This window comes from Sebastes umbrosus, chromosome 1 (assembly GCF_015220745.1).
Source record: "Sebastes umbrosus isolate fSebUmb1 chromosome 1, fSebUmb1.pri, whole genome shotgun sequence".
Taxonomy (NCBI): Eukaryota; Metazoa; Chordata; class Actinopteri; order Perciformes; family Sebastidae; genus Sebastes; species Sebastes umbrosus.
The window spans coordinates 32776913-32798304 of NC_051269.1; the positions used below are offsets into that span (position 1 = coordinate 32776913).

The 21392-nt window shown below is 40.6% G+C and overlaps 2 protein-coding genes across 4 annotated transcripts; both read right to left on the bottom strand.

The window, feature by feature from the left end:
• Nucleotides 1–1310: 1310 nt before the first annotated feature.
• LOC119503970 (major intrinsically disordered Notch2-binding receptor 1-like) lies at nucleotides 1311–8327 on the bottom strand. Its single transcript, XM_037796087.1, has 4 exons — nucleotides 7905–8327; nucleotides 4775–6779; nucleotides 3205–3423; nucleotides 1311–2930 (listed from the first exon to the last, which is right to left on the bottom strand). The coding sequence occupies exons 2-4, from the start codon at nucleotides 6767–6769 to the stop codon at nucleotides 2739–2741; spliced, it is 2406 nt and encodes an 801-aa protein (XP_037652015.1). The 5' UTR covers nucleotides 6770–6779; nucleotides 7905–8327; the 3' UTR covers nucleotides 1311–2738.
• Nucleotides 8328–9401: 1074 nt separating this feature from the next.
• LOC119498415 (ellis-van Creveld syndrome protein) lies at nucleotides 9402–20712 on the bottom strand. Of its 3 annotated transcripts, none has more exons than XM_037787314.1 (21): nucleotides 20560–20712; nucleotides 20174–20364; nucleotides 18601–18714; nucleotides 17126–17212; nucleotides 16337–16560; nucleotides 15738–15822; nucleotides 15173–15271; nucleotides 14901–15029; nucleotides 14602–14763; nucleotides 14271–14487; nucleotides 13109–13257; nucleotides 12884–12982; nucleotides 12581–12793; nucleotides 11548–11657; nucleotides 11166–11367; nucleotides 10806–11030; nucleotides 10572–10707; nucleotides 10264–10366; nucleotides 10017–10143; nucleotides 9809–9905; nucleotides 9402–9724 (listed from the first exon to the last, which is right to left on the bottom strand). In XM_037787314.1, exons 2-21 carry the CDS (start codon nucleotides 20351–20353, stop codon nucleotides 9576–9578), a joined length of 2907 nt encoding a protein of 968 aa, XP_037643242.1. In that variant the 5' UTR covers nucleotides 20354–20364; nucleotides 20560–20712; the 3' UTR covers nucleotides 9402–9575. The 3 variants fall into 3 exon arrangements, with proteins under 3 accessions (XP_037643242.1, XP_037643233.1, XP_037643223.1); XM_037787305.1 differs by having other exon boundaries at nucleotides 20174–20376; nucleotides 20560–20689; XM_037787295.1 differs by having other exon boundaries at nucleotides 20174–20695.
• Nucleotides 20713–21392: the final 680 nt, after the last annotated feature.

The following is a 21392-nucleotide window of genomic DNA, read 5'->3' on the forward strand; positions in this document are numbered from 1 at the left end:
TTGAGATAATAGGATCTGTCAGTCAATATGCGTCCTCTGTCTTAGTCAATTATTCATCTCTATATGTACATTTCCTCCAGTCACAGATCATTTAACTGCCAGAACTCTCTTTTTACATCCATCACTGTCTGACCTTCCTTAAACTGAGTGGACTATTACTGCTATCTGCATTAATCTGTAATCTGGCATCAAGTGCATCACCAAGAGAAAAAAAAGGGAATTAATGAATTTTGCAAAACACAGCAGTTGCTTTTAGGAGACATTTTTCATTCACCATAATGTTTGTTTATAACATAGTGCAAATGTATTACTTATCAGAGCAGACAACATATTGTAAAAGGCACGTTACCACTTTGCCGAGTTTATTCAGACAGGCAACATAACATAAATGTAATACCTGCACATATTTTCTTTAATTCACAAGCAGTTTTTAAGACAGAGTGTTTACCTGAATAATGACTTCACAGATTTATAGCTGTCTGTCTAAAAGGTGCATGGATAATAGGCTACAACAATGTCCAAATTTCACAAGTGCATCTCTGCAGTGGAAAAAGAGTATCAGGAGGCTCTAATGCACCGAAGTTTGAGAGGAAGCACCTGGATTGTGCTGACAACAGGGTTAGGCCTCCTCAGTGGCACCACCATTGGAAGGGTAATGGATCCACAAACAGCCTCATGGGGAACACTTGGCAGATATGCATCTACTTAGGAGGATGCATTGAAGCAGAGCACACCCTCTATACATCCTGTGCATATTTGTGCACACAAAGCAAAGGGGAGGTTAAGGGTCTTGATACAGATAAAGAAAACAAGCATTTACGCTATTTTTTCCCACCCAATGGTATGCATAGTTTCTGTCCACTTTGGTGTATAAATGGAGAAAAGTGCTTATCTATTGCTGAACAGAAACAAAATAATCCATATCAAGCAATGTAGAGGGGATGGACAAAAAAACATGAACACCTAAAAAATGTAATGCAAGTATTGAAATAGATTTAAGTGTTGAATTTCTCTATTTGGTGATGGGGTAACGTATTGTAAATTGTGCTTGTTATTTTGACCACACTATAATGCACATTGTATTACATTACAGCCTCACATTTAAAGTTCAATCAACACCAGTCTCAACAATATCATTACAGTTTTTACTACAGACATATTATGTTGAATATTATGCTTATTTTCAGGTGCATACTTGTACGTACATGTTTACATTCTTTAATGTTCAAAAAATGTGTTTCTTTTCTCATATAACTAGTTTTGTTTGAGGGCGTGCCAAACTAGCAGCTAGGCAGGAATTATGCAAATGTGTTACTTGGTGACATCACCACGTTATGGAAGAAAAGGCGGGACTTCAATCAAGGCGTTTCAGGCAGTTCAGGAGCAGTGTTTCTGTTGGGGAATGTAACTCCCTATGTTGTGGACTTTGGGCGTTGTAACTCTGCAGACCTTTTACATGCATGAGAAACTATATAACACCCTAAAGGAAAAGGGAAAAGCACAACAGCATAATAGGTACCCTTTAAAAGTGTGCATGTTTTTGTGTCAACCCCCCATAGATTTTACACTCCAGCACCAAGATTCGATTTAAATATAACGTCTCCGGAGTCAACAGGATGTTTTTACAAAATGGAATGTCACACCACAGGCGAGATTCTACTTTCATCCTCTGTGAAAGGACGCTATGAATTTGTTGGTGCTAAGTGAGTCTGCAGGTATGTGGAGAAAAGCTCTGGCCAAGTGAGTACAGTGATAGGATAATGTGCGTAGGTGCACTCCAAACAGCCCATCAATTGAATTACAAGTGGAATCTCCCACTCAGAGAGTGTTTACTGGAAGAGGCTCCCTCTTTCCTTCACTGCTTCAACAACAACAACACAATTTTAATCTTTCAGGTTTTGAAACCTGAGACTCGGTAAACACTCCAGCCCAAACACATTCATGAGTGGATTAAACAGCTTCTATTTTTCCAGTTTGAAAAATGGTAGGGTACTCTATAAAAATATTATTTTTATTGATTTAAGCTTGTTTGAGCAGTATATCTTGTTGCTTAAATAAAGGACAAGAACATACAAACTAAGAGAAAGTAAAAACGCTCCTGTCGACAGAATCCATTACTATTTATGAACGGAGGATGTAAAACTCTAATGTACAGATAAACTATTATCTTAGAAGTAAAATAAGCCCTGTGGTAGTCTCAAGGAAACAGCGAGAAAGAGTCAGGCAGTGCTCAAGGCTGAAGCTGATTCACAATGCATTTGTAACAGTATTGTTTCTCAGAAAAGAGCAGGCAAAATGAGAAAAAAAAGAAAAATTGCATTGGCTCAGTATTACTAGTTTCCACATATCCTCTCAGAGACATTTTCAGATTATTTAAAACATTCATCCTTAATTACTTCCATTTGCAGCCACCTGAAATTATTACTAATAAAAGTCATGAAATAAATGACAGCAAATGGGAGAAAGATTCAATTTGGTGTAACTGCATGAGGGAGTGACTCAGTTTCAAAGTAAGCCACAGTTCAAATACTCCTGTTTTTATGAAGTCATAAATAATGTTGCTGCATGCAGAGAAGTGTAAGGAGTTACTGAATGTGAACCGATCCAGCTTTATGGTCCGGGTGTCACAAGTCTCTCTAATGAGAATGGCGTGCAAGTTCCTGTGTACAGCACATAGCTGCTGAAAAGAAATCAATAAAATGAAAACAGGCAACAATGTGGGATCTCTGCGAGAGTCTTCATGACATGGTGCAAACGGGAATGACAATGATGAGAATGATGACCACTGCAGTGACAATGAATGCCAGCAGCTTGCAGATCTTGGCCCGGCGGAGGTCAGCCTCTTTACGCCTGAGTAGTGCATCGTAGCCCGGAGTGTAGATGTCGTCCATCCAGAACTCCATGTTGTTGGGGTTCAGAGACTCCTGGGTCTGAGGAACATGATGCCATGTAAAGAGCAGATATAGATTAAATACAGGTCCTAATCTAATCTAATATGTTAAAGGAAATTCAAATACTGTGTACTCTTTCCTGCTGTGCATCATTGATTTGTGATGTGTGATTTCATGAGACAGAATTGTATTTTACTATCCCCACTTTTCTTGAGTCTTCATGATGTATTTACAGTATAATAAAAAATATTGTAATAAAAAAATTAAAAAACCTTTAATATAACGTAGCCGTTTCAGAGTCAATAAATCTTACCTGTAAGTTCAGAGGGGAGATCCGTGCTTCTCTGTCGTCCACAGTCCATATGGGCCTCCCCCTCCCCTCAGACAGTCTGGGGTCCAGGATCTTCCCAGAGGACAGCCCACCTGTCAGACTGCTGTCTTTGTGGCGGAACAGGGACGAGTTGAACACTTGTTCCATCAGGTTGGAAGACTTTTTAGAGAGTAGATTAGTCGTGCTGCCTGATTGATCTGCCTAGAAAGAAAATAGGACAAACACAGATTTTATATAGACCGTATTATACAACACCCATTTGAATCTCTAAAATGTTTCTTTACAGCCCTGACCAAACAGTGATATACTGTATATATTATTTTATATGTAATATTTTATCCCTATATTTTAACTTCTGCACTATTTTATGTATGTTAGATGCTCACTTTTTGCCTTTATTGGACAGGTTAAGAGTGTAGTGGCAGACTGGAAACAGGGAGAGAGACAGAGGGGTATGACATGCAACAATGGTCCCACGGTCGGAATTGAACCGGGGACGTTGTGGTTACATGGCATGCCAAGGCGCTTCAGATTCTCACTTTTAAATTTTAGTTTTATACATATTTAATAAGTATTGTTAGAGGGAGCATGAGATCTAATATTTTCATTGCCAACAACTGCCTCTCTGTAATTGTTGTGTATGACAATAAATAACTTTAAGTGTTTACTATAAATGTTTAAAGCAACACCCCACAAAGTGGCCTGACTAGCTTTTCAACTGACCAACCATTCAATCACATGTGTCTACCCAGCAGACCACAGGGCCACCCACAGGGCCACCCACAGGCCGCATGGTATGGATTAAGGATGCACCAATACCGGATCGGATATCGGGCCGACACTGACTCAAATAGCTGGATCGGGTATCTGTGACAACGGGGCTGATCTATTCAATTCAATTCAATTCTATGTTTATATGCTATATACATTATATACTGGCATTTTAATTCTTATTTAAGTTTTGAGCAATTTCTTGTTGCATTAAAAGGGTTTACATGTGAATTGTAATTCCTGATCATTTTGAAGATTTTGAAGTAGCTGCTGTACGATTTATTATTCTAATAATGAATATCAATTCAGTAAACTTACAGTATATCTACTGTATGTATTTATTTGTTACATTTTGTTTTAAAAAGATAAGAAAGCAATGTTTAAGTCAGGCCTGATGTTGCCTTACATATAAAAGAACGATCCCAGTCACTTCCACACAGTGAGTCATTCAGCTTATTAATTAAACACTGGTATCGGATTGGTACTCTGTATCTGCCGTTAACTAAAGCCCAGGTATCGCTATCGGTATTGGGACTGAAAAAGTCAGATGACTGCATCCCTAGTATAGATATACACACAATAAATTATATTATATATATTGTGCATAGTATATAGTATATTGTGCATATACTGTATATATAGTATTGTACTTTTGCTTTCAAAATGGATTACTAATGAATCTGTTTAACAACTGATGCTCATGCTGAGACACTCATCTCTCATCTAAAAGTTATTTCTTCATGTATCAAATAATAAAATGTACAAAGTAAAATGACTCTACCTTTCCATGTGAAGCTTTGCCATCTTTGCTTTTGGAGAATGACACTGACCAGTCTCTTGCAGAGTTAGACACAAACGGGTGTTTGGAATCAGAGACAATTTTCTCTTCAGTCTGGGTTTTGGAGGCGCGTCGAGATGATACCTCCTTCTTCCCATCTTTCCTCCCCTTTGAATCAGCCTGAGCTTTGCTGCTTTCCGTTTGCGCCCCGGCGGTGTCCCACTGGTTCCATTCCAGACTGCTAGTGCTGGTCCTTGGATACATATGCTCAGACACAGACAGAGGCTGAGGCTCTGATGTATCAGAGGGGGTTATAGGGTGGCTCATAAAGGAGGAGACGCCGCTGAGAGGCTCCAGCCATCGCCCACCGGTGATTTGTCCGTCACCACCGATGGGCTGCTGGATCTTTTCATCCAGCCGCTGCAGAGCAGACAGTACCTGGGAGATCTCAGCCTTTACATCGTTTAGAGAATCCAGTTGTCTTTCTATCTGGCTCATACGGAGCAGCAGCTTACAGACGCTGGCCTTGAGCCCATCGTCGCTGCTTTCCAGAGAGTGGAAAAGCCTTTGGAGTTGCCCTAGGCGGCCACGTCTGGCCTCGGGGGTGTCCTGGTTAATGGCAGCTGATCCATCGCTGGGGTGCAGGACTCCCGTGGAACCGCACATGCTTATGTCATCTAAGAAACGAAAGATGGCACTGATGTCATCCTCACCAAACTCAGGGTCGTCTAGTGAGGTCATGAAGGAGAAGCGATCGGCGTGGACCAGGCTACGGAGGCGCCGGGTGTCCGGTGGGTCTGTCTGGGTTCCTTGAGCTTTGACTCCATCGCCTCCACTTGGCAATCCACTATCCCCACTCTCGCCTCCTGAGGACCCCCCCAATTTGCTGATAGCTGGGGTTGACCGTCTTGGAAACTGCCCCCCTTGTGATTCCATCCCCATTCCAATGCTGCCCAGGCCTATCCGGTCCTCTAGACTGTGACTCTTGTTGCTCCAGATGGGCCTCTTGGCCCTGGGAGGTTGAAGGTGCTGGGGGGACCAATCTGGCATCGGCCGGGGTCCGAAGTAAGTTGAGTCCTGCAGGTCATCAAGGCTCTCATGTTTAGGCTGCTGCTCTGGCGACTGGTTGACGTTTGCTGGTGACGGGTAGGGATTCTGGACAGTTTCAAAGCAGTGATTGTCGAAGCCTTTCGGAACCGCGCTGGGACTGGGGGACTCGCTGTTAACAGTCACCTGTGGTATTAGAGGTGGCTGGTTATGGAAGTCCTTCTTAAAGATGTTTCTCTTCTGGTCGACAGACGATCCCTGTTCATCCTCAAACACCTCCATAGGCGCAGAATCTCCACTTGACTCACTGTCCGTCTCCAAAGGCAAGTAGATATTCTTCATAACCTCGTTGGGGATTTGGCCACTAGGGTACAAAAGTGTGGTGTGAGGCAGGTCGAAAGACACAGCCCTCGCCCTGATTGGAGAGGACACAAGTGAGGCGGGATCAGGGGGAAGACTTCCTCGCTTTTGGGCGGAGTAATTCGATCTTGGAAACAGCAAGTGCTGATCGATAGGCCTGCCACCGGAGTCAGAGTGGGCACGTGCTCGTTCTCGACCAGAAAGGTTCTGCTGGTGTATTCCAGGCAGACTGGGGCCTGGGGACTGGTCGACGGGGAGGACCACCTGGCCTCTCATTGGTTGGCCGTCATCAGGGGCACCACCCGTCATCTGAATGAGATTAAAGATAGTCACGATGTCTGCAGCAACGCCTATGGGTGACAACCCCTGGCCTCTGGTGGAAACCCGGTCTCTGAAGAGAGTCGCTGGGAAACAGGGGTCCTGGCAGGCGGCAGCATACAGCAAACTCCTGAGCTCGATTAGGTGCTCCAGGTCAAAGCGGGTGCTGACCATACGACAAAGATCCTGGAAGGATAGCCATTGGCGCATATTGGCCAGTTCCTCCAGGATCCCCAGAAGGACCCGAGGGTATTCCTGCTGCAGATTAGCCATGGCTGCTCACCTGGGAGGGAAAAACAGGCAGTTAGTCTGAGTGAGGCAAAGCAAGTTTATCTGAAGTACCTTTCAAAATCAAGGTAATTCAAAGTGATTTACAAAACACATAAAAAGCCATTAAGATAAGATATAAAAGAAACATAAGTCAATATAAAAAATACATATACATGACTGCAGGGGGAATTCAAGTCCCAGATCTAATCTGATAAGTGCATACAAATCTTAAATAGGCCGACCATCTCTCTTCTTTGACACAAGAAATCGTTTTTCAACATTTATTGGAAGTATAATAATAAGAATATGATGTATGTTTAGTATTGTAAAGGCTATTACATGTTAATAATAATAATAGTTGTTATTATTATTAATAATAATAATAATAATAATAATAATAATAATAATAATAATAATAGTAAAGCAATATAATGTTGTGGACTAGGCTATAAAATATTTGTTTTATTATTATCTAAAAATATATAGATTATTACCAGTGCTATCATTAAATTACATGTTAACAATAAATATAACACATGATAGTAGTAATAATACACAGGGCGTTTTGTATTAACATTAATTGGGTAGCAGTTCTATTTTTGAATTACTTGAACTAGTTCACTTAGTTACAATATCAACAGTGTTTCAGATACTGTTTCACAGGCAGCTTATAATCATGTAGCTGGTCGAAAATAAGACATCAAAGTGGAGCTTTTCTGCTCGGATGGAAAAAGCCCTTCTGAGTGGGGAATTTGGAAAGCGACCTTATTTTTGGGCCCTAAAATAACCTGATCATCTGACCTGATGACGCCGTCACACTGCGCACATCTTTGCCTCTCTGGACATTTTTAATATCTACTCATTTCAGACTCACCACTTTACTGAAGAAATGCAGGATATAGTCGATGAAGATACCGACATGCATTCACTAACTTTGTTCCAGGCACCTTTGAAAACGATTTAATGAGGACATGGCAGGACAGTTTCTTGCAAAAAATGCGCAAAACTGCGAGTCCCCTTTTTTTTGTATCATCATCTGATCACACCAATGACATGTCAAATGCTTTTTGGGTTGTCAACATCTTACAAAAAGGTGTAGCTTAAGTGGATGTGAGACTATAGGAGTGTTTCCACTTACCTGAATCTACTGAGAGAGAATCACAGTCACTCCTGCGTCCATGAAAGATGATAAATAAAATCCAGTTTTACGCAGCTAGCGAGGCCATAATCCAAATAGATCCAGGGCAGCGCACACTGTCTCACACTCCTTTCTTTCTTTCATGGGCTTCTCTGTTTGTAGCAGCGACTTGCCCACAGCTCAGGCAGGAGAGGAGAAAATTAGAAACCAGGTCATCTTCCCACAAGTCCTTGCAGTCCCCTAAGGGACCTCAAAATACATCCAAACGGTTCCCCCTCACTACAGATCAGCCACTACACTCGTCAAACAGTGCACCCACATTTCACATTGATAACATGGGAGGGGAAAAAAACACCCTGTTGACAGGACACCCCAGTGTGTGTATGTGAGTGGGTCAGGTCCAGGAGCAATATTTTCTCAGGGTGCCATAGCAATAATTGGTTATGTGTGCAAATTGAGCATAGGAATAATAAAAGGGCAGATTAAAAATTGATGTTTGCTAATTGACACTCCAAACTGACAGTAAGCCATAAGGTCCAAGGTAAATTGCTTGCTAGATTGCTGCCTACACACAAAGCTGTCTGCCAGACTTCAGCCCTCCCAGACTTTTTCACCATTACTCTGCATTATCATCCATAAAGGGTCGTACTTAAAACTCCATTAGAGCAAGAGAAGGGCAAGGCTTTCATCGGCGAGTGGTAGCACTCCGCAACAATCAGAATGGACATCTCTAATTCATCTGACAGCTCGCAGAGGAGCCCATCCGTCATCCCATGTACTCAGGAATCACTGGGAATCAATGCGGTGAATGAGCCGTGGTATGTGGGTGTAGGTATAAGACAATAATGTATTACTGTCAGGCATTGCAGCACGGTACTCCTGTAAACCAGGTGAAAAAAAGTACAAAAGTTGAATAATATATTCAAAACATAATCTGCTCGTTGTTTTTTTTATTATTTCATGGTACTTGGCATTTACAAATATGTTGACTACTTGAGGAAAACTGATTGTTTTGTCATTATTGCAACATTTCAGTAACCTACTTCAAGCACAGAAACATTTAAAATTAGACTGGACAGTCTATTATACATAAATTAAAGAGGACCTATTATGCTTTTGTGCTTTTTCCCTTTTCATGTAGAGTGTTATATAGTTTGTTGTGAATGTAAAAAGTCTGAAAAGTCCACGCCAAAAGGGAGTTACTCTCCCCCACTAACACTGCTCCTGAACTGCCTGAAACGCCTTGCTTGAAGTCCTAACATTTCTTCCATAACGTGGTGATGTCACCAAGTAACACATTTGCATAATACCTGCCTAACAGCTAGTTTGGCACGCACTCAAACAAAGCTAGATAGCGAGTAGCTGGAGCGGTGTCCGAAGATTTTGGTTTAGTTGACCAATCACAACAGAGTGGGCCAGCTGACCAAACATTTAACATTAAAGCATGTAAACATGTTCTAATAGAAACCCTAAAATACAAGTATGAACCTGAAAATTAGCATAATTGGTCCTCTTTAATGTAAACAACCCTGCGGTACCATCCTAACAACAAAGTTGGTACCAACAGACCAGTAGTGGCATTATTTCATAAGGCACTAAGTATAAAAAATAATATTAAACTGTTTTCAGGACATGACAGTATGAATATGTAAACATTACTGAGTTAAGGTTTCAGCTGAGATGAGATTCTCGTTCTCTTTTCTTCTTTGGTTTTGATTTCACCGCTGGAGTTACAATCGTTGGGGTCAGTGAAGGATTCAGGGCTGGATCTAATGCTGGGTTCAGGGACAGCAGGTCCAATATAGTAGCGCTCGCGTTACCTGTTGAAATATGACACCATGAAGAACGGAGACAGAGGAGTGGTGTATACATGTATTTACTATCTGAGCTAAAAGGTTACTTACCAGCGTTGTCCTCTTCACCGCTGGGTTCTGGCTCTGGACTGTGGAGAGAGACTCGGGCCAAGGCTGCCAGCTCAGTTATGAAGCTTTCTTCTGCCTCCTAATGGACACAACAACACAGTGCTTACAGAAAATAACTGTGCAAGGTTGTAAATCAAGTCATAAACCTATTGTCAGACAGGGAAATACAGAAGACATGAAACATACTAACCAGCAGCTGTGCTTTGATCCTCTCCATGTTCTGATCCTGGGCTACTTTCTTCCGCCTCAGTTCCTCATAGTTCATTTCCTGGTCCAGTTCACACTGCTCCAACACCTTTGTTTTGTGGAGTTCAACCCTGACACACAAGCAAACAAAGAAACAAACCAAATTATTCTTATTTCATGTATTTAACATTAACAAAAGTGTGTGGTGCAGACAAAGTGTGCAGTGCAGATGGGTAGTGTGGTTGTTGCACCTCTGTTGAAACTCAGCGGAGGTGGGTTTCTTGCCCCAGTTCACCAGTTCCCTCAGCAAGGATCTGTTCAGCTGACTGCTGCTCTCTTGTTTCTCATTCACCTCTGAAGGAACAGTAAAATAAACACACAGTAGAGTTTGTAACTTTAAGGGTGCTTTCCCTATGACTTGCTAATGAAATACTGTAAATGTTGCATCTATTACATACATTTTGTCTAGATAAGGATTAAGGCCGCAGCTGTAACAGCACAAAAATCTGAGTTTTTACAGGTGTGGACATGTGCATGTGTGGTGTGATTGTTGTCTCACCCTGGTTAATGTTTGACTGATCCTGCTGTAGTTTTTTGATGATGTCCTGCAGGTGAGAATAGTAGCTTTGGACCAGCGCAGTGAGAGAATCTTTCGTCACATACACGCTCTCTGAGGCAGCCTCTGTCAGGTGGTGCTAATGAGGAAAACAAATGTTACTCTGATATGCTTAGAAAACAAACCTAAAACAACATGCCTCAGAAAGTTGATTCAAATTCACAACCCACACCCTACCTTCAAACCATCGTCCTGCTTCGGAGAGGTCTGCGACTCAGTGGGTGGGGTCTCCATCACCTGTTGGATGGCGTGGCTGAGGGCGTTGCCTAGCACCAGCTGTGCATGGCTCTGAAGAAGCTCCGTCCCCGTTTCCAGTTCAGAAAGGAACTCCTGCTGGAAGCTGTGGCCCACCAGCTGACTCTCTGGACCCAGATGCCTCTCTGCTAGGCTGGCACTGCTATTCTGTGATCGGTACGGGACGACAACAACAGTGTTATAACTGCTGTGAACTTGAGCCATTACGCTAGATACGTGAATAGCAGGAGATATACTGTATTTTGCAATGGTTTTGAGGTGCTTAAAATATTTTTTTCCCACCTTGAGAGTTGAATTGACACAGGACTGGCTTTTACTGGGATCTTCCATTAGCACAGCTCTGAAATCAGTCTGAGAGAGTACCTTCAGCTTGGACAGCCTCATCTCCTTCAGCATGTGCAGACAGAAGTGCCTGACCACAAAGTACCTCTGCACCGCCACCAACAGGTGCTCGTGTTTCCTCTCTATCAACCTCCCCACGTGGCTGAGAAGAAGATCATATTGCATTTTTTCCAAGTATGTCATAAAAATTGATTTAGATACTGTATAAGTGGATATGGCTGTCTTGTAAATCTGATGTTAGTGCAGGTTTTGTTTTTGTTTACATCAGGTAATCTTCCACACCCTCAGTACGCCATAAATACTTTTTGTTTTTCAATCTCACCTGTTGAGTGTGTAGCTCTGTCTGGCCACCATGGCTCGAAGGATCGTCATCTGCTGCTCACTCAGATGTTTGAGACAGGCCCGCACCAGAGCCATCTCCTCACTCCACACCTACAGAAAAAAAGATGCTCAGTTAGAAACAACTGAAAGTCTTGTTTTAGTATTTCATTTAATTATATTCCTATTACTTCATTATTTTTATATTCAGTTTTATTTACTCTTTTGTAAACTAACCTTAAACACACAGTGTGTACTCTGTATCTATCCTGTGCGGGTGGCGGGACTACAGGGGTAAAAGTAGGTGCTGGGAATCTGGTGTGTGAATTTATTTTATTCAGTTATTAATTTTTATTTATTTATTATTATCATTATTTGTTTATTTATTTATTTGTATTAATAAAATAATTAATTTAACTTATTATATTTTTTATTTGTATCCATCCATCCATTTTCTTATCCTGGCCGGTTCGCAGGGGCCAGGGAATTCAAGGTGTCCCTCTCCCCAGCAACGTTTTCCAGCTCTTCCTGGGGGACCCCGAGGCATTTCCTGGACAGATGAGATATATAATCTCTACAGCGTGTTCTGGGTCTACCCCGGGCCCTCTTACCAGTTAGACGTGCCTGAAAAACTTCCAATGGGAGGCGTCCAGGAGGCATCCTGATCAGATGCCCGAACCACCTCAACTGGCTCCATTCCACACAAAGGAGCTGCAGCTCTACTCCAAGCTCCCTTTTTATAATTTATATTTATTTATTTATATTTTTAATTTTATTATTATTTTTGCCATTTTTTCTTTGTTTTTGAATTTATAGTTACCATCTGTTATTTGTACATATTACTTTATTTGTTGTGGTTTAGGTTGATGTTTTTTTTCTTAAGGAAACAATAAAAAAAACTCTTGCAAATATCTTGTATACTTACATCTAAGAGACAGAGTTTAAATATGAATGTAAAATACTTATTGATGAAAGAATCGAGGTGCCAAGCACTGATGGAAAAGCTGCATGTATCTGATCCACCAGATGGTGTCTACCTGTCCATCTTCATCCAGCTGAGCCCTCATGTGCTCCAATTGCAGCTTGGTAGTGCACTCTGCCTGCTGCAGCTGTGCAGACAACTCCTGCTCCAGATCCAACCACAGTTTCTCATAGCGCTCAGCAGAGACGTTTGACTGGGCAGGGACAGAGCTGAGAAAAACCTCCTTGGCTTGCTCTCCAAGCCTCTTTGACCAGGAGGCACGGAGTTTCTGAAAATACAAAAACATACATAAGAATAACTGAAATACACTCGCATAAGTATGCACACAAATAAAAAAACGCAGTATTCAATCTTTTACCTTCCAATTGTCACAGAGGGCTTCAGCCACCCTGTCGTCCTGCTGCTGCTCTAAGTCAGAAATCTGCTGCCTGTGTTTCATCAGCAGCTCCTGGTACACCTGAAGGGAATGTTACAGCTCAGACTTAGATACCAGTGGAATCTACAAGCAGTCGCTTGGCCTATATATTATGCACCAGTAATCCCGGACCTACATACTGAGGTAAGGGAGGCAAACTATTCTGACCTTGGTGAGCTGCTCTAGGTCATTGTTAGTCTGTCTCAGCTCCAGGGCGCGGCTCTTCTCCTTGGTCTGGCTCCTCAAAAGCTTCTTCCTCTTGGACTCCATTCTGCTACACTTGTCATTCACCAGCTCCTTTGTCTTCCTCGTGCATTCTGGAACATGATCGATCAACTTTTGGATGAGCTGGACTAGTTTTCATTTTCAAAATAACTGCAGTTTGTAAAGCCAGCTGGATGACTATGGTATAAATGTTCATTAATATAGATAGTTCTTGTAATCAATAAGTAGCATGTGAGTGACAATCTATTCAGAATTAACTATACATTAACTCTTTGAAGGATACATTGTATATACTGTTACATCAATCTGGGATTTTAATGCATTACAGGAGGTGTTTTGTGATTTACTTTTTTTTTCTCATCAATCTGCCTCTACATCTTTGACTATATTGCATTGCTATATGGTCTAATGGGGCTACTGACATGTATGATGGATTTTTTTCCTAAAGGTTGTTGAACGCTCATGTCTAGAAAGAATCCCTGTTTCTTTGATTCTGAGGGGCCAACATTGAAATACTGCCTTCAATGTTGTTTTAAATAGTTCAAAGATCTTTTCACTATCACTCACTATTTGTACTTGTCATAAAAACACAAAAGAAAGTCTAGAAGCTAAAGGACCATGTCTAACTAATTGCTGTTGATTCAAGTATTATTAGCATGCTTTTTTATTACACAATAGATCAGCAGCAACAATCTGTGTCAAGTGTAATGCTAAAAGATTTTGCATGAGAGTTTGGGGTGCAGTAATAGTGCAATAGATATTCTGTGCTGCCCTGAAAGAACCTGACCTTATTTAAGGAGCTAAAGAGGATTCCCAGAAAATAGTCTATTTTAAGAGAGTACGTCATTTAAGTTTGAAAAGTAGGCTAGACAATGCTACCTGAAACTAGTTGAGTATAATGTGAGAAACACACACATTTAGTCAGTATGTGGAAAACTGTGTTACTAAATTAAGTCTTTTTCATTTTTCACTTTTGCAACCACCTTGCTTAACCCACAAAATGCTTGTTATAAAATGCCTTTTGTCTATTGTCTTCAGGCCTGAGTGCGTTGCAGTGAATTTACTTTAGATGAAACTGAAACCATTTTCACTTTAAATGTCTTACCCTCAGTGCACTGTTGAAGGCCTTCGGTCAGAGTTGCTTGAACCTCCGAAAGTATCTTTTCCATGTGGCTAAAGGTCAAGACGTCATCGCTCGTCAGTTGTTCCAGTGCTGTTGCTATTAAGCCCTGCCTCAGAGACGCTTCCCGCTTCAGCAAGGCAGGCTGGGATTGAAGAAGCCCCGTCAGCTCCTCCCACCACAACAACTTCTGCTGGATCCTCTAAGAGAAGTGGAAAACAACTTTTCCTTTAGTATATCCAGTTCCTCACATGATGACACAAGGGATGAGAAGCAAAAGGAATGGTGTGCCAAACAATAGCTAGTATTGCTCTACCTTGAGATCAGCTTCTTGTGTGTTCATCAGGTGGTTCTCTACTAACAGAAGAGTCTGGATGACAGAGAGAATCACATCCTGGGCTTCATCTGGAGAGAAAATGCTCATCTTCTTCAGCAGATGCTGGCACAAGTCCTCCACCTGTTTGCTGAAACGTCTGGACTGTGAAGAGACATGGACATTAGCTTTAACTTTAGAACCGTCAGTGTAAATAAAGGTGTTCAAATAGACTTTGTATATTATGAGTATTAGTGTAATTGTTAATAATTTGTTCTCTGGGGTTTTCTCTTTGCTTTTACCACTTGGAGGCCACGTTCGAGAAGATCTTTCTGAGCTCTCTCTATTTCTTCCAAAGTACAGGGAGCATCGTCATTTTTCTCGCTGGCAGCGTGGCCTGTTAGCAACTGTTTCTTCAGCTCATTCAGTTCCTGAAATGACAGATGACAACATTGCTATGGTTTCAAATCTATATTTCAGTGTTTCAATTGACAGAAAAAAGAATGTATTATGCATACATATATATATATATATATATATATATATGGGAAACAGACATCTGATCTGGCCCTACCTTTTCTTGCATTTGAAGAATATTCTTGGAGAAGTCAGCATCATTTTTGTCTTTTGGAAAACGACCGCTGAATATTATTTTCACCATTTGAAGAAACATCTATAGCAGGAAAAAGATAATAAGGGAGGATAAAACAACCATTTTGCCTTTTGAACTTCCATCCATTATCTGTTACCGCTTATCCTATTCAGGGTCGCGGGGGGGCTGGAGCCGATCCCAGCTGACATTGGGTGAAAGCAGAGTACACCCTGGCATGGTTGCCAGACTATTACAGGATTGACACATAGAGACAGACAACCATTCACGCTCAAAGTCACAAATTTGGGCAATTTAGAGTCACCTAACCTAACCTGCATGTCTTTGGACTGTGGGAGGAAGCCAGAGAACCCAGAAAAAAAACATGCTAACATGGGGGAGAACATGCAAACTCCACACAGAAGAGCCTCAAGCCGGATTCAAACCTGCGACCCTCTTGCTGTGAGGCGACAGTGCTAACCACTGCACCTCCTTTAACAAACTTAAATACATTTTATTAATGTATTAAAGAAATATGACAAAAACTCACCTGACATTTTTCTTCCTGAAGCTGGGAGCAATGCTGTTGTATATCCTGCAGGGCCAAACAGTAAAGGCTGATCCGACCTTCAAAACTGCAGAGACAATAAGAGTGTTATCGCTTCCAGCTAACTTGAGTTTGTGCACACATGCTGTAAGGTTACCCCTGCAATAGGAAGAATGTTTTTTGACACCATTTTACAGCTAAACAGTACACTACAAGATGTTTCTGAAAACATTTGAGACAAGAAATAGGCATTACAGTAACAGAATATATTGATTCATATTTGATCAGCGCTGCCTAGTTTGAGCGTTTGATCGGAGTTAGCGAGTGATTGACAGCTGCTCAGAGACGGCAGGCTCCCGCTCGGCTCTGATTGGTTGTTTCCCTCCGGTCTGTGAAATCTTGCAGATGCCGTTAGGAGCACAGGAGGACACAGAGGCACATGTTTTTTTCAGATTACCTGTCTCATGCACTACTGTCTAGACTAGGATATAGTGACCGATTTATAAAAATAACTTTTTTTAATCATATTTGCTCCATTTCTACCCACTGCAGCTTTAAGGTGCATAGTTATGTCTTAACATTTAGAGACTACTGGTCCCTACCCTGGTTGTGTCAGTGTGCGAGGGTAGTGAGAGACCCTGGTGAAGCTCTGGTTCTGCAGGCTCTTGGGGACCAGCGAGGAGGAGATAAACTGACTGCTGCCGTCGTTGTCCTGCTCTTGGCTCAGAGACTCTCCGTCGGTGGAGGAGGAGGACTCATCGTTAGGCATCGCTGGCAACTTGGAGTGCTCATGCAGAGAAGGATTGGAAGCTCCGTCTGCTAGAGGCTGACAGGTTCAGCGAGAGGTTGCAGGTAAGTGAAATGTAACCATAAACCAACTGATTGCAACATACTATATTCTACCTTACTCACCCATTGGATTGCAACAGGTTATGGTTTTCTGTTATGATCACTTCTATTAAACAGTATATATTTTGATAAAACTTTTTTCCTGATGTAATACTATTTAGTCTATAAAAGTCAAACTACAAAATTATACAATTATTTGTGCTTAAAAAAACCTTCTAAAATAAGTGACCAAATATTCAAGCCTTTATTTCAGTCGTTTGGTAAGGAGCTGTTGAAGACTGAGGACTGCAAATACCATCACCCACTCCCCTTCTGCTGCTAAAGCACCACCCCAGCGCTTTCTCGCTATGCAATACATTTTTGGTATTTATTATCTTTCATCACGTGTTTTTCCTCCTTCTTGTTTTTATCCTGTTCTCTTGCTGCTGGTCAAGTGTAATTTTGTTGCCTACAATGACAATACAAGTATCTTGAATCTTGAGTCTATTACCTAGCAGAAGGTATGTTATTATGGTGATATGCTGCATATTTATGATACTTACTCTGTATTTTTGGTTGATGGGATAAACCACCTTTGCTCTGGATGCAAATGCAGCCACATCACTGCTAATGGGTGGCTGCTTCTTCTCCTGGACAATGAGTAAACAGAACTGTTAGTGGGAAGTTAATTAGTAAACATAAAACAAATGGGTAACCCTGAGTGAAGCATGAATGGCGTCCTGTGCCATGCAATTCAAAATGTTTGGCAGTCATTTCCAGTGATGGAAGAAGTACTCAGACATTTTACTTAAGTAACAGTAGCAATACCACAGTGTAGAAATACTCTGTTACAAGTAAAAGTCCTGCATTCAAAATTGTACTTACGTAAAAGTACAAAAGTATTAGCATCAAAATATACGCAAGGTACCAAAAGTAAAAGTACTCCTTATGCAGAATGGCCCATTTCAGAATAAAATATATTATATTACTGGATTATAATGAATGTGTCTATCACTTTAATGTGGCAGCTGGTAAAGGTGGAGCACATTTTAAGGTAACACTTCATTTTACAGGTCAGCTAATTTCATGGTAATTAGGTGATAATTAGCAAGTAACCTATTTCAAATTTCTTTGGAATTACTGCCAAATTACCCCAATATTCACCTCAAAATGTATCGAAAATTACTTTATTATAAACATGATTTAATAATTATATGCTAAAATAGCATGTAAATGTTAAAATAGGGCCCTTAGGCTTGAGAAGCGGCTGTGTGCTGCTCTTCATCGGAGGTGGAAAACCAAAACTATTAGAAGACACTTCTGATCAGGCACAAATCTCACCATTGTGTGACTTATTGTCTACACAAATGTAACCTGGTAGCTGATGTAATGATTCAGGGAGTTTTTTAAGAAATTTCGAATAAGTTATTTGCTAATTATTATCTATTTATCAGCAGACATGAAAATAAAGCCTATGAATTAACTTTGTATTCTTTTCCTGGTAATGTATTAAATAAATTAACAGCTATTGGGAAATGGTGGACTATGTTTATAATAAAGTCATTTTCGATACATTTTTAGGTAAATATTGGGGTAATTTGGCAGTAATTCCAAAGAAATTTCAAATAGGTTACTTGCTAATTATCACCTAATTACCACAAAATTTGCTGACCTGTAAAATGAAGTGTTACCAATTTTAATTACTGTATAATAATACATCATAAGTTTTTAGTTGATTTATATTTTCTATTATTAATCTAAATGTGCAAAGTAACTTAAGTTATCAGATTAATGTAGTTGAGTAAGAAGTACAATATTTGCCTCTGAAATGTGGAGTAGAAGTGTAAAGTAGCCTAAAATGGAAATACTCAGAAGCACTTCAAAAAGTACATAAGTACAATACTTGAGTAGATGTACTTAGTTACATTTCACCACTGGATATTTTACATCAATTAACCAGTGTATATTTCATGTAACTTATGAAATATACATCTGTGTAAAGTCTCAGATGTTTCTTGGATGTTAAAGAGTATTATACTTTATCATGTGCGGTGCCACTTGGAGCCTCTTTTCTGCTGTTGCTGACACAGTCACTCTGGTTGTTGTCCAACTCCCCATCATCAGGTTCAAGCAGCCGCCTTGCATTGTAACCCTAAATGGGATGATGCACGAGAATATGTCACATCGGATACGTGGTCAAGAAAGAGACAGAGTACACATACACAGTTATAATTATAAATGATCGTCGAATTAACTTAAAACATTTTTTTTTCTTTATTATTGTTATTATTTACTTATCTCACTTATTATTGTAAGTGTTGGTATTATTATTGTTATTAGGGCCCGAGCACGAAAGTGCCAGGACCCAACGGTGTCCTGGCACGAAGTGCAAGGAACCTATTGTTTTTGTCGGTATTATTATTTTTCTGCTGCAAGAACGCGTTTTTGACGACCTTAGCCATCCCCAAAACTCACCAAAATTGGAACATGCGTCGGGAGTGGCGAAAATTGCAATGTTCTGTAGTGATTGGGAACGGGCGTCGCCAGCGGGCTCTATAGCGCCCCCTAACGCGTCGAAATCTAAAGTTGATCCGATATTCATGAAATTTGGTATGCATATCCCACTCATCATTTGAAACATATTCCTCATTGGATTTCATTAGCTCCGCCCACCCAGAAGTCGGCCATATTGGATTTCATGTCATTTTTAGCGTTTTATAGGCCGCGTACTTTAACGAACTCCTCCTACAGATTTGATCTGATCGACTTGAAATTTGGTCAGGACCATCTTAAGACCTTGAAGATGAAAAGTTATTAAAATGATGAGTGTTCACTTAACGACCGGACCGTAGCGTGGCGGCCATTTTGAGCCATTCGCCATGAAACAGGCAGTTATTGTAACTCAACTGTACATAGTCCGATCTGCCCCAAATCTCTCAGGTATGATGGTGGTCCAGTACTGATGACATGTATATGAAAAATTATACTCATAGCCCCGCCCCAAGACGTTAGCCCCGCCCCCTTTCATAACTCATGATCCGTTTGTAGTAGAGTCTTGTGGGGGGTGTCATATCACTCAGCAGAGAGTGCCTGTTTCATTGGTGAAGGTTATGCCCGCCCCCTACACATTAGCCACGCCCCCTTTCATAACTCATGAACCGTTTGTCGTAGAGCCTTGCAGCAGGCGTCGTGGCGCTCGTCAGAGTTTCGGCTTCACGGTGCCCGGCCGCGTCGGTCGGTGTCCCGCCAGCATCCCCGACGCGCAAGGGGCGAGGGCCCGTTCATCGCTGCTTGCAGCTTTAATTTATTTTCTTTTTGTTTTGTTTTGTTTCCCCTATGCTCTACACATTAAAGGAAGGATATGTGTATGTGTATGTATAGATATGTGTGCATGTGTACAGTATATGTGTTTAAGAGTAGATATTGTTTTTGTTTTGTTTTGTTCAGTGTACTTTATTTGTCTTTCTCTGAATAATATCTTTTGGTATTTTTTATATATGTCCCTGCACATGTCTTCACTTGTTTTGTAATCACTTTATAACACAATAATAAAAAGAGAGAAAGAGACAGATTAGATAGGAGAAACAGATGTTGTATGCTATTTTGCTTACTTGTCTCGTCAACAGCAAAGGCTTCAGGCAGAAGACGTATAAAAGAGCAGCAGCTAATATTCCTGAAAGTCCTCCACAGACTGTCGCCACCGTTAACAGTCCTGTGTAGATGTGCAGCGACTCCACGAAGCTGACCAACACATCAGTACCGCATCCAGCTATCAGCTCCTGCTCCGTCATCTCTCATCAAACTGTAGTGGAAACTAACCGTTATTATGACCGTTAGCCGTTTGTCCACATCACCTAGCAACTAGCAAACGGTCACCTCGAAGAAAAAGTAACGTTAGCTTTCTGGCCGTTAAGGCTGAAGTTTTCTTACTCGTATATGACTTTAAATGTTTTTTTCTCTCGAAAAGGTTTTACATTTTGAAACATTAGCAACTTACAACTTCTTCCAGCAAAACTTTTTTCCCCAAAAACGACAAGCTCGGTGTAACTTTTAGCCAATAAGGGTGTTAGAGGAGATTTAAGAGAGAAGGACCGAGCTGCGTCAAAACCGTTGAGCTAGCACGCATTAGGCCGGAAGAGAGGTTAATTGGCCTTCAATATAAAAGCACAATAATGATTCTTGGTAAAACAATTAGAAAACTAACTCCCATAATAACATTGACGCAAGTAAAAGTGAAGATTCGGAATAAAAACTATCTATTGTTATGCTTTTTTTCAGCAACATTACTATCAAAAGACCCGTTTTAGGCAAAACAAAAAAAAAAAAAACGGTCTGGAGCTGCAAAACATTTTCTCGTAACATTACGAGAATAAAGTCATAACTTTATGAGAAAAAAGTTGTAATATTACAAGAAAAAAGTTGTAACATTACGAGAAAAAAGTTGTAACATTACGAGAATAAAGTCATAATTTAGCGAGAAAAAAAGTCATAATATTAAGAGAATAAAGTCATATCTTGACGAGAATAAAGTCATATGTTTACAAGAAAAAAAGTTGTAACGTTACGAGAATAAAGTCATAACTTAACGAGAAAAAAGTCGTAATATTACGAGAATAAAGTCATAGGTTTACGGAAAAAAAAGTCGTAATATTACGAGAATAAAGTCATAAATTAACGAGAAAAAAAGTCGTAATATTACGAGAATAAAGTTATAGGTTTACGAGATAAAAGTCGTAATATAACGAGAATAAAGTCATAACTGTACGTGAAAAAAGTCACAATAAAATTAGAATAAAGTCATAAATTAAGGAGAAAAAAAGAAAATAACAC

Coding starts and splice junctions, on each gene's coding strand:
- LOC119498415 (XM_037787314.1), bottom strand. CDS start 20,353: ATGACGGAGCAGGAGCTGATAGCTGGATGCGGTACTGATGTGTTGGTC. Junction 17,213..18,600: donor GTGGCACCGCACATGATAAA/GTATAATACTCT, acceptor CTCATTGTCCAG/GAGAAGAAGCAGCCACCCAT. Junction 12,983..13,108: donor ACCTAGAGCAGCTCACCAAG/GTCAGAATAGTT, acceptor CATTCCCTTCAG/GTGTACCAGGAGCTGCTGAT.
- LOC119503970 (XM_037796087.1), bottom strand. CDS start 6,769: ATGGCTAATCTGCAGCAGGAATACCCTCGGGTCCTTCTGGGGATCCTG. Junction 3,424..4,774: donor GCAAAGCTTCACATGGAAAG/GTAGAGTCATTT, acceptor TTTTCTTTCTAG/GCAGATCAATCAGGCAGCAC. Junction 2,931..3,204: donor TCTCCCCTCTGAACTTACAG/GTAAGATTTATT, acceptor CATGTTCCTCAG/ACCCAGGAGTCTCTGAACCC.